At 41.6% G+C, this 12,534-nt stretch overlaps 1 protein-coding gene across 1 annotated transcript in view; it reads right to left on the bottom strand.

Annotated features, from left to right (window-relative positions):
- The window catches only part of LOC132212019 (guanine nucleotide-binding protein G(q) subunit alpha), a 260,920-nt gene that overhangs the window by 5,932 nt on the left and 242,454 nt on the right, over positions 1-12,534 (bottom strand). The window contains exon 6 of the mRNA XM_059656972.1: positions 1,935-2,088. Within this exon, the coding sequence (XP_059512955.1) occupies positions 1,935-2,088 (154 nt within the window). The remainder of the gene's footprint in view (positions 1-1,934; positions 2,089-12,534) is intronic.

Consider the following 12,534-nt stretch of genomic DNA (forward strand, 5'->3'; position numbering starts at 1 on the left):
TACATTAGAGGCTTTGTGCCCGTCACACGTGGGCAGATGCTGTGTTTCAAGAGCATGCCTGTTGTATGGGAGAGCAAGTGAACTACATGTGAAGTTAGTTCCTTCCACAGTTTCTCAGGGAGACTGAGGAATACAGCTTCAGGCATTTATGACTTGGTGCCAGGCTAGTGGCAGATTCAAAGCGGGAAAAGTGAAAACACTGTGCAGGGTAGGAAAGTTATATGTTTGTTTGTTTTTTTAAGGAACAACACTGCACAAAGGAAAATGTACTTGCAGAGGGGACCTTCAGTTCTTTAAACATGCACCGTCTCTCTTCCTCGTGTGGGATGAAAGGATGAGTGAAACACCATCCCTGATGTGTCTGTATATTCACAGAAAGCTGTGAAGCCAAACTGAATCATAGCTTTTAAAGTAATTACCTTTTAGAAGTACAGAAACGTTGAACTGATATCCTACCCAGACACCACGTGATGAAATAATTTTAAAACTAGTCTGTTCTGCTGCCATGATGCCTGCTCTGTAACAGGTGCATGGGGTTTGTGCTCTTCTGTGGCAGGTACCACATGTGCTCAGTGACTTATCTTTGAGATTCCCTTCCATTCTTTCTCACTTAGGAAGGAAATGAGTAGCTGATAAAATTGTCCACGGCATTGTCACCAGTAAGCAGCAGGCTGGAGCTCTGATAGGCCAAGCCTGTTCTCAACTACCATTCTGTCTAGACCAGGTTTGGCAAACCTTCTCGGTAAAGGGCCAGAGTAAATATTTTAGGCATTTGATCTCTGTCATGACTACTCAATTCTGCTGTTGTATAGCATGAGAATAGTCACAGGCAGTGCCCAAATGCATGGGTGTAACTGTTTCAATAAAACTTTATGGGGCTGCGGCTGTGACTCTTTCAGTTGTTTTAGAATGGCTGGGTGTAGGCCCTGGCTGGGTAGTTCAGTTGGTTAGAGCGTCATCCAAATTTGCCAAGGTGGTGGGTTTGATTCCCGGTCAGGGCACATACAAGAATCAACCAATGAAGGCATAAGTGGGTGGAATAACAAATCAATGTTTCTCTCTGTCTCTCTCTCATCAATAAAAAAAATAAATACAATCTTAAAAAAGAAATAGAGTGGCTGGATACGGATGCATTTTGTTATCAACTGATCAAGTATTTCTCAGAATGGGTTGGATATCCTGTCCAGTGGTTCAGGACTTCACTGCCTGGTTGGGGAGGCAAGATCTGTTTATAAGAAGGAAGTAAATAATGCAAAGCCATATGAGTACTGAACTGAGTGCTACTGATTCTAAATGCCAGAGGAAGAGCTTAAGGAAAGGCACCATTCCTCAGGATGATGGCACTTCATCAGCCCAAAGTAAGTATTTCCTGAATAGTCACTATGTGTCAACCATCATACTAAAATGTCACACCTATGTTATCTATTACAGTCTACAAAATAATCCCAGGAGTTTGGTCCTAAGGCCCAGAGAAACCAAGTGACTTGATCGTGGTTCGATAAAAAGGAAGTATGGACCGGAACCTGGGCGGCTGACTGCAGAGCATGGGCTCTTGACCACAAAACTGTGTTCTCTGTCCAGCGAGAGGCAGAGGCAGACTATCACCAAATGAGTGAGAGATACAGAGGGAATTACAGTGGTTGCTACCCGGTCAGTTAACACTGCTGGATTGTTCCCTCCTCTGATATATTTATTTCAAAACACGCAAGACGTTGTTTTCTTTTGCTATAATTTTCAGCATTGTTAGGGAATGAAATGTTTCTTGTCATTAGAAGATGAAGCAAACAAAAACCTGTCCTTCCTCAGTCATGCCACACACACTTCTGAAGGGAAAGCAGCAGGGGGGCACTATGATGTGTTTGCTGGCCTTGTATTGGTCTTGGTAGGGAAAACATCTCCCCAGCTACTGGGCTGGCTGAAGAGTGATGACTTACCATCATATTCCGGGAAGTAGTCAACTAGGTGGGAATACATAATTTTCTCCTCTAGAAGATCTTTCTTGTTTAAGAACAGAATAACTGAGGAGTTCTGGAACCAGGGATATGTGATAATTGTTCTAAAGAGGGCTTTGCTTTCCTCCATTCGGTTCTGAAAGACATCATCAGAAAAACAAGGCGTGAATTACTTGATTACTCAATCTGTAAATCGTGCTCCTTTCTGAAGTCCAGCCATCTTCTGTATGCATCAGATTTTTGTAGCCTTGAGTTGAGCTGTAGTCACTTTCACCAGGATTTGCATGCAAATGGTTCAGGACACATCTGGACTATTCTCATTACATAAACTCTCAGGTTAACAAGCAAAAGAGAATAATAAATTTGCTGAGTTAACTCCTTCAACCTTAAGAGAAAGTAATCAAACCCAAGAAAATCATGTTGAATCTGGCACACTGTCATAAATTTTCACCCAAAATTATTCGTTCATGACCAAATACTTAAGATCTGAATTAAGAGCTAAATCCTAGGCTTCATTTTTGCGTTTCCTAAGCTGTGTTTAATTTCCTAAGCACCAGAATTAACTGTATTTTTAAACAATGAAAATAAAGTTAATTCATTGCCCGAAGTGCATATATATTTCTAAAATTATTACTACATACATAGTAATAATATATAGATAGGTAGATATCTCCCCTGATAAGAAAACATATGGAAACAATATTTTTGGAACATATATTTCCCATTTATTGGAGCCCACTTTCTTCCTGTTTCACTATAATTTTCATACAGGACTACACAGATTATGTGGAGACTATGTAATTACCTGGATATACAAATGTGATATTTCTAATCTTCAGCACTTATGAAAGTGTTCTTACTTGAAGCTATATTACCTACCCAACCTTGGTAACATAAAATCACCCAAAAATTGTTCCTCTCACGGCCACATTCACCTCTAAATAATTCCTACCCTCAGGCCACAAAAGCAGCAGCGTTGGGGAATCCTCCTTTCCCTGAGGATATAAAAGCCATGGCGCATGGGCACGCTTCTTCCTAGACATACAGATGACACTTTCCAACCTCAATTTAGTTCTATGTGTTATGACTGCATTTCAGGCAATGAAAAGGCCTGCCTGAGAGTGAGCCCACCTCTACTGCTAACAGGAGGCTCAGTGGTTTACGCAAGAACATTCTATCCCCCAACACCCTGGTTGGCTCAGAACCTGGTCAATCTAGGCCTAAGTCATTCAGAACGCCTCTTTCCTGGGTTATAATTTTCAGTTCAGCTAAATAGCTTAATTGATTCGATCAGCCCAGGAATTTTGCTGGGGACTCTGGGACAGAGAAACTTGCTTTCATGAAGAATGTGGAAGAGGAGCTTCAGGAGCTCCTAACAGCTACCTTTGAATAGGAAAAGAAACCAGGACCTGTTCACCTGGTTTTAACTGCTCATTCAGATCATTCCTGTCAAGATGGCAGGGTAGGTCAACTCTGTGCTTGTCTCTTCCCAAGACCACATCAAAATGACAACTAAATTATAGCAAAACCATCATGGAGAACCACATAAAGACTAGCTGACGAGAATTCCTATAACTAAGGATATAAAGAAAAAACCACATAGTGACTGGTAGGAGGGGCAGAAATGTGGAACGGGAGGTCCCACACTCAGTGTGGCAATTAGAATCGGAGGGATAGCTGGCTGTGGAGGCCCCCCTGAGGAGTGAAGGGTCACAGCCCCACCCTGGCTCCCTAGCACTGAGAAGAAGCGTCCACATAAATCTGGCTGTGGAAACCAATGGGGATTACATCCGGGAAAGACAAAGGGCTGTGGGACTCTGGGTCAATCTTAGAGAACCAGTGGGCAGACTCACTCATCCACTCACTTACAACCTCACAAACTCACTCCCTCTAAGCTTCATTGCAGCTGCTCGAAAAGCACCAGAACAAATGGGGAGAAACTAAACTGACCAACTTCGGGGCAAGGGCTGGAGGGGCAGGGGTCATAGTAACTCACTCCAGGGATGGAAGCACTGCAAAGCACCATGTTCCTTTTGTAAGCCCTCCTCATACCTAGCTAGCATGGCACAGGGGTACTAAATCTGTGCCCTCCATTAACCTGGCTGAACCCCTTCATCCCTCCCTGCTGATTCCTTGAGACCACCACCCCATCCAGCATGTTTGCCCAGCCTGAGACTCTTCCATGCCTCCTCCACATAAGCAATCTTTGTGCTGCAATCTTTCCCAAAATGTCTCAAAGGTCACAATCCCCAAATAAGCAGTGGCCAGCCTCAGCAAACCTTTTAACTCTTACTGAATGGCTCCCAGACCAGTACAAGTGGCAACCAGTCTCAACTTATATTGTAATTCCCATCAGGTGGCCCCAAGTCTGGCCTAAGCAACAACCAGTTTTGGCCGAGATGTAGCTTCAATTAAGTGGCCAGAAATCCAGTACAAGTGGCTGCTGGCCTCAGCTCACATGGTGCTCACCAAAGGGTCCCAAACCCAGCATAAGTGCCAGCCAGTCTTAGTTCACAGCTTAGCCTCTCCAAGCATAGCACAAGCAGCAATCAACTGCAGATCACTTTGTAGCTCCTACCAAGAATAGCAGTGGCTGAGATTTCCCTGCACCAGAGGCCCTCCCAAGAGGCTCAAGAATCAACATACCCAGGGGCTGGCTTTAGACCACATCAGAGACCACCCAACCAGCTCCATAAACACACACCTGAAGGGCAGGCTCAGCTGGTACCAGAGCCTCACAAAGGTGACTCCCACTCCATGGAGTCAGCCCTCCCACGACAGCTTGTCCAATGTAGTCATGGCCAGTCTTCACAGCCAGTCATTCTAAGGGTCAAACCCACCCATAGATATGCAATTGAGCCTTAACTAAAACAGGAAGTCACACAACCCACACAGGGGACGCCCCTAGAGTACCTGGCTCAGGAGACCAGGGAGATTGAGCTAGAGGGCCCCATAGGACATCTTCTACATAAGGCCACTCTGTGAAGGCTGACAGATACAGCAGATTTACTGAATGCATAGAAACAAACATAGGGAGTTAACCAAAATGAGGAGGCAAAGGAACATGAGCGAAATGAAAGAACAGGACTAAATTCCAGAAAAAAACACACCCCAAAACAAAAAAATTAATGAAATGAAGATAAGCAGTCTGTTTATATAGAGTTCAAAATAGTGGTTATAAGGATGCTCAATGAAGTTAGGGGGAAAATAGATGAACTCACTGAGGACTTCAACAAAGGCAAAAAAACATAAAAAAGGTGATAGAACACATGAAAAATAACCTGTCAGAAATGAAGAATACACTAGAGGCAATCAACAGCAGATTAGATGAAGCAGAGGATCAAATCAGCAATCTAGAAGACAAGGCAGTGGAAAACACCCAAATGGAGCATAAAAAAGAAAAAAGAATTTTAAAAAATGAGGACGATTTAAGAAATCTCTGGGACAAGCACAACATTCACATCATAGACAGAATTAGGTATTGAAATCCTATTTGAAGAAATAATGACTGAAAACTTCCCTAACCTGGCAAAGAAAATAGGCATACAAGTCCAGGAAGTGCAGAGAATCCCAAACAAGATGAACTCAAATAGGCCCACAATAAGACACATCATAATTAAAATGCCAAAGATTAAAGAAATGAAAGAATCTTAAAAATAGCAAGGAAAAAATAAATCAGTTGTGTACAAGGAAGCTCACATAAGGCTGTCATCTGATTTGTCAACAGAAAGTTTGCAGGTCAGAAGGGAATGGCACAAAATGTTCAGAGAGTAAAGGCAAAGACCTACAACCAAGATTATGCCACCTAGCAAGGCTATCATTTAGAATCAAAGGGGAAATAAAGAGCTTCCCAGACAAGAAAAAGGCAAAATAGCTTATCACCACTAAATCACTATTACAAGAAATGTTAAAGGAACTTCTCTTGGAAGAAAATAAAAATATGAATAAAATATATGACAAAAAAATTCTCACTAGTAAAAGCAAACAGTTAGTAAAAGCAGTGGATCAATTAACTATAAAACACATAATTAAAATTCCAAAAGTCAGACAGAATCTTAAAATCAGCAAGGAAAGAGCAGTTAGTTATATACATGGGGGCTCCCATAAGACAATCAGCTGATTTCTCAACAGAAAATTCTGCAGGCCAAAGGATGGGGAAAAGGAATGCAAATTAAAACCACAATGAGATCACATCTGTCAGATTGGCTATCTATAATAATAAACGCGTAATATGCTAATTAGACCCGATGCCCTTCTGGACCAAGCTGCTGTGGGCTGGGGCCGAGGCCGAGGCAGAGGCCCCCAGCCGCCATGGTGGGCGGGGGCTGAGCCCCTTTCATCAATTTTGTGCATTGGGCCTCTAGTCAATAAATCAACAAACAGGTGTTGGTGAGGCTATGGAGAAAAAGAAATGCTTGTGCACTGTAGGTGAAATTGTAAACTAATGCAGGCACTATTAGAAACAGTAAGTTGGTTTCTCAAAAAGTTAAAAATAGAACCGCAACATGCCCCAGCAATTCTACTTCTAGATATTTATCCAAAGAAATGCAAACACTAATTCGAAAAGATATATTTGCCCCTATGTTAGCTGCAGCAATATTTACAATAGTCAAGATACGGTAGCAACCTAAGTGTCCACTGATAGGCAAATGGATAAGGAAGATGTGGTATATATATATATATATATATATATATATATATATAGCCATAAAAGGAATGAAATATTGCCATTTAAGACAACATGGATGGACCTAGAGGGTATTATGCTAAGTGAAATAAGTCAGACACGTAAAGACAAATACTGTATGATTTTGCTTGTATGTAAAATGTACAAAACAAAACCAACAAAACAGAAACAAACTCATAGACGCAGAGAACACACTGATGGGAGGGGCTTGGGGAATGGGTGAAAAGGTGAAAAGAATTAAGAAGTACAAATTGCCAATTATAAAAATAGTCATGGGGATATCAAGTACAGCATAGGGAATATAGTCAATAATAATGTTAACAGCTATGCATGGTACCAGATTTAACAGGGTGATCACTGTGTAAGGTATAGTGATCTAGTCACTATATTGTATAGTGATTATACTCTGATAAATGTCTAGTCACTATATTGCATACCTGGAACTAAGATAATATTGTATGTCAACTGTAACTGAAAAGTAAACAAAAAAATAAATGAACAACAACAACAGATCCCATGCTTAAATTTAGTTATACCTCTAGATTTTTTTAGTAAAATCAGCCAATAAGTACCTTTTAGTTTTTAGGCTGCTTTGAGCTATATTTTCTTTTTCTTTGTTTAATGCTCACCCAAGGATATTTTCCCATTGATTTTTAGAGAGAGGGAAAGACAGAGAAAAATATCAATGTGAGAGAAACACATCCATTGATTGCCTCCTGTACAAGCCTAGACCAGGGAGGAGCCTGCAACCAAGGTACATGCCCTTGACTGGAATCGAACCCAGGACCCTCTGGTCCGCAGGCTGATGCTCTATCCACTGAGCAAGGGCTGAACTGTATTTTCTGTTTCTTATTATATCAAATACTTCTAATTGATATACCTGGATACATATCGCTCTCAATTGAGGCTGATGCTTCTGACTTACAAATCATACTTGGGGCGTGGGGAGGTGGGGGGGGGGAGGTGCAGAAAGCTTGATGAGCCAGGATGACAACGTGGAAGGCAATGCTCTATCCCACTGCTGTGATAAGAGATGACACATCCAGCCAAGTGTCTGAGTCCCTGCTATGAAAATCTCACCTTGCTGGCTTCCTTCATTCCTTCTTGTTTTTCCCAATTTAGGTGAGTAAAGATTCTGACATTATGCTGTATGAGTTGTTTTTCACTCTGCAGTGAAAATTCCTTATGCTTCCCTGCCCTCAACTGAGAGTATTTACAAACCTACATGCTCCATATCAAAGCCCCTGGTCTACATCCTACACGGATTAAATGAGATTTTCACAATGCTGCACAAGGTAGTGCAACGTGCAGAGCAGGAGGCATAATCCACTTTGCTCAGTAGAAACTGCAATCAAGGAGGGAACAGCAGGTCTTAGGAGACTTTATGGCACTTGCTGTTCAGTCATTTACCAGCACATGGAGTTTCAAGGAGGAAAACAAAATAGCAATGTACGAGACACATGTATGGCCGATGGTAAAGGTTTAGTATCCTAAACACAGGGCTCCCCGTTAAATGGGTGGGCCTGGCCTATATCTGAGGCCCAAGCAGGCTCCTGATTTCTTGTCACCCACCAGCTACCACATGTCATGGACTGAAAGCAAATGCCTCTCCCAATGAAGGGTGGCCTGGGTGCAGGTGAGGGAACTGCAATAGGGGGACAGAGACTAGATGGGTCTGCCAGAAGCATGTCACTTCCTAAGATAGGCATGAGAAGAGCAAAGTGGTCACAGAACTGAGGACAGGCTGTGAGCAAGTGAGCACAGTGGGATGGCTGAGGTAAACATGGCCACAGAAATGTCAGTCTTACCCAGACCACACTTGCTATGGACTGAATGTGTGTGTCTCTCCAAAATTCACGTGTTGGAAGTCCTAACCCCCATTGTGATGGTATTAGGAGGCAGAGCCATCAGGAGGTGACTGGGATTAAGTGTCCTTATAGACCTCAGAGAGCTCCCTCACCCCTTCTGCCATGTGAGGACAGAGCACGAAGACAGACAACCACCCAAGACCAGGAAGCAGGCCTTCCCCAGACACCAAAATTGCCTGCACCTTGATCTTGGACTTCTCAGCCTCCAGAGCTGAGAGAAATAAATGCTGTTTATAACTCACCCAGTCTACAGTGTTTTGATATAGCAGTCTAGTGCTGATTAGGTAACCCTCCTCCCCTGGGCTGGAACCAGCAAAGAGTAGAGCACTAAACTGGTAGCTTTCACCCTTGATCCAGGCCCATGGAGGACAGGCTATCTACTTCCCACTTTGTAACCACAAAGGACCATTCAGTATCTTTCCTTGTCATCAGAAAAATCCCTGTTCAAGCCATCAGTGAGGGGGTCTCATATCTCTAATGGATTCTCAAGATATCTAATCTGCATAAAACATGGCTGTTTTATGCAACCCCTGCTAACACATGGTAGACTAATGCTGGGTAAAGCCCCAAGTTCCTCACTCTGGCATTCACAGCTGACCACAGTGACCCCAGTGCACACCTTCAATCTGAACCCCCCACAAATGCTCTTGCCTCCACATAAAGAGTCAGTATTGTCACTGTCACACAAGTGTGATAAAATTTTCTTGACCTGTGGCCTGTAATGCTATCCTCACTCCTTCAAGGCCCAGATCAACCTGACTTCCCCAGGAAATCCTTTCCCAAACCCTTGTTGGGCTGGCTCCTTCCTCACCCCCAGCACACACTGTGCTATTTCTCTTTTGCCCATCATTCAGTAGACACACATGAAGGGTTTATTAGAGGCTGGGAATAATATGTTGGAGATAGCGTCTGTGACCCAGAGGACTAAAGAAGACAGGGGTGTCAATGTATAATTCCAGGTCCATGTGATGGCCAATAGAAGAGTGGGGTCACACAGGAAGGAGAGATTTGACTTAAAAGCAAATGTAGTTTTGAGTTGCATCTTGATGGATGGAGAGATTACAAGAAGGCAAGGAGAACAAAAGCAAAGCAAAGGAGAATATAAACCCACAACCCTGTAAAGAGATCTGTGAAAATTCTGCTTCGCTATTTCCTCTCAGACATAACTCACTGAAGAATACCTTATGCATTACCTTACTATAGGGCACTATTATCTTAAAAGACCAAAACTAGTTGGCCTTTTTTTATGTAGTAACCTACGATAATGTATAATTTGACTCAAAATTTGTAGCTTACCCAACTTGGAATACTTTAAAAATTCTCATACATCCTTAAAAGGGATGTTAGTGACTTAGGAACTTACTCTCTCCCGTATTTGTTTCATTTACATACATCAACTGGGTGAATAAATGCAATGACTCAAAAGAAAAATAACTCCAGAGCCTTATGAAAAAAATTTGCAAGCCTGGTCTTCTGCATAAGGGTTTCCTCCCTCAGTTACTTAGGGAAAAGCTTGGTGTATTTGACTTTGTACCACCCTCAGGATCACACTGTGTTTCCTGTCTGATGTCAACACTCCCAGAATTCAAACACATTCGGTGCCGAGATCCTGTTGCTGGACAGAGGGGGGCGAAGGAATGGGTCAGGGCTGTGAGATGGAGACTTCAGGTTTGAAACAAAAGCTCTGCCTTAAATACTCCATGTGACCTTGTGCCAAGTGACTGAACCTCAGATTCCCTTTATCCCCAGGGTTTGGGAGGACAGAATGGAAGTGCATGCAAAGCTCTTAGCTATGACTCCAACGCACCAGCAACAGCTTTCCCTGGCAGCCACCATCAGAGATGGTAAAATGGTTATGTAAGGATCTCTTGGTTAGGCGCGTACTTACCTCCAATCTCTGGCCAAACTGTAAACCCAGAGAAATCTTTCTATTCACTGGAATTGTACAAAGTTAACCTATCCATGGTTTCAAGTCCAGATATATACATCTAATTTCTGAGAAATTGGAAAATCATTCAGGTTTCTGCCAATTTCATTCATTCAATATTAGAATGTTTCTCAAGTATCTTAAAAATCTCTAAAAATGTTCAATACTCTCAACCCCAGAGCAAACCAAGAGAAAAACAGATATAATATATAAATGGAGCAGTTGGAATGAGAAATAATTCAAGACACTCTGTAGCCATCCCACTTCTGCTATCCAAATCAGACAAAGGGATAGAAATGATAAGGATACCAAACTCAGCTGGACAGATATCTTCCCTAGATGATTTACGTAGTTTTTGCAAATCTTTGCAAGTGATTATTTGAGATCAGATTTTGCTTGAATAGAGTTCCCGAAGGTTTTAATATTATAATTCCTGCCTAAGAATCAATGTATTCTTCCTGTACAGGATGTTTAGAGAAGCAAAAATATAGAAAATATTTGCTTATTACTTCCAGGTCTAAGGTTTCTAGGCAATGAGATGAGATCACAGAGCAGGCCCTTGTAGAGTGAGCTAGTGCAAACCAGTGTGCAGTGTAGGAGGAGTGGAGGAGGAAACCAGGAGGACAGAGAAAGAAGCTGGGGGAAGGGACAAGGAAAGGTGGTCCCACATCCTCACACTATGGAGAGTGGAGAGCCTCAACGTGAGTTAGGAAACATGACAGATGGGTAACCCTCTCTGATGCGGAAGTCCACAGTCCTAGAAGTTATAGAAGACAGGGCTACTTCCTTAAATATTTTCTAGTATTTTAGTTTAGTCAAGTAACCAAGTAACAATCTCTTTTCAAGACTATTTTACAGCACAATGATCTTTCTACTGAAAATTACCCTATACTCCATAAACTACTAATTTTATGCTTATATGCCAGTGAGCCAAAGTCTATCCTTATATACATAAATTCCTTTTCTTTGCTCATAACACTCCTTATGTCTTGAGTATTCACACCATTGACATTTCAATTCACTGGCCTTCCTTCCATCCTTCCTGTACTCCATCCATACCCACTATTCTGTGTCATCATCTTGTAGTCCCACTAGTGGCTCCAGAGAGATTGCCACGTTCTTGCTCTGTGGCTGTTTAATTCTTTGGCAAACACAAAAGGGTGATATTGGTTTTAGGATAAGAATTTGGTTTGTCTATGTCCAAAGAGATCAACTCAAGGGCTTGTATGGGTTGCATTTTGGGGCCCTGTCCAATGGAGTACCACTTGACCTGACCTGGCCATGATCACATAACACACCAAAGTTCTTGTTAGTAACTCTTTTCTATCATCCAAAGACAGCAGGAATATGGCTAGAATCTCCACTGAACAGGATCAGACAGCAGGTAAAAATGAAGAACTAAGATAGGGAAGCAGATAATGTTTGGAGCTAAAGGACTTCAATAAGTAGATAAACTGATCTTATGACAAGAAAATTAATGAAGGAGGGATAACCTATTGACTTGAACGTTTTCTCATAAGAAGACATGTACAAAATACATATTAAATGAGCCAGGTTCATTATACTCCTCAGGCATTTTTACATTTTTAAACAATAATTGTTATGTCATTAATAGGGTTTTTTTCCTTTTTAGTTTTATTTTCAGGAACAGTAGATCATAAAATGTTTCAGTCTCTGATGTATTTTTAGCTCTATGAATATCGTTTATTTTATATAAAACTTAAAAATAATGATAATAACTAACATTTGTTTAGTGCAAATATGCACCAGATTGTTCAAAGTACTTTACTATGTAAAAGAAGTTGGGAAGCTCTTCTGTGAAGGACCATATAGTAAATATCTTAGAAGCTTTGTAGGCCACACTTTCTCTGTTGTAATTACTCAATGTTGCTGAGGTAGCAGGAAAGCATTTATGGACAGACAATACAGAAATGAATGTTTGTGTGCCTGGTTTCCAATACAATTTTGCTTTGGGCACTGATATTTGAATTTCACATAATTTTTACATGGTACGAAATGTTATTCTTATTTTGATATTTTTCAGCCACTTACATATGTAAAAACTACTCTTGCTTATGAGCTGTACAGTAACAGAAGGTA

The sequence above is a fragment of the Myotis daubentonii genome, chromosome 11, assembly GCF_963259705.1.
Source record: "Myotis daubentonii chromosome 11, mMyoDau2.1, whole genome shotgun sequence".
NCBI lineage: Eukaryota > Metazoa > Chordata > Mammalia > Chiroptera > Vespertilionidae > Myotis > Myotis daubentonii.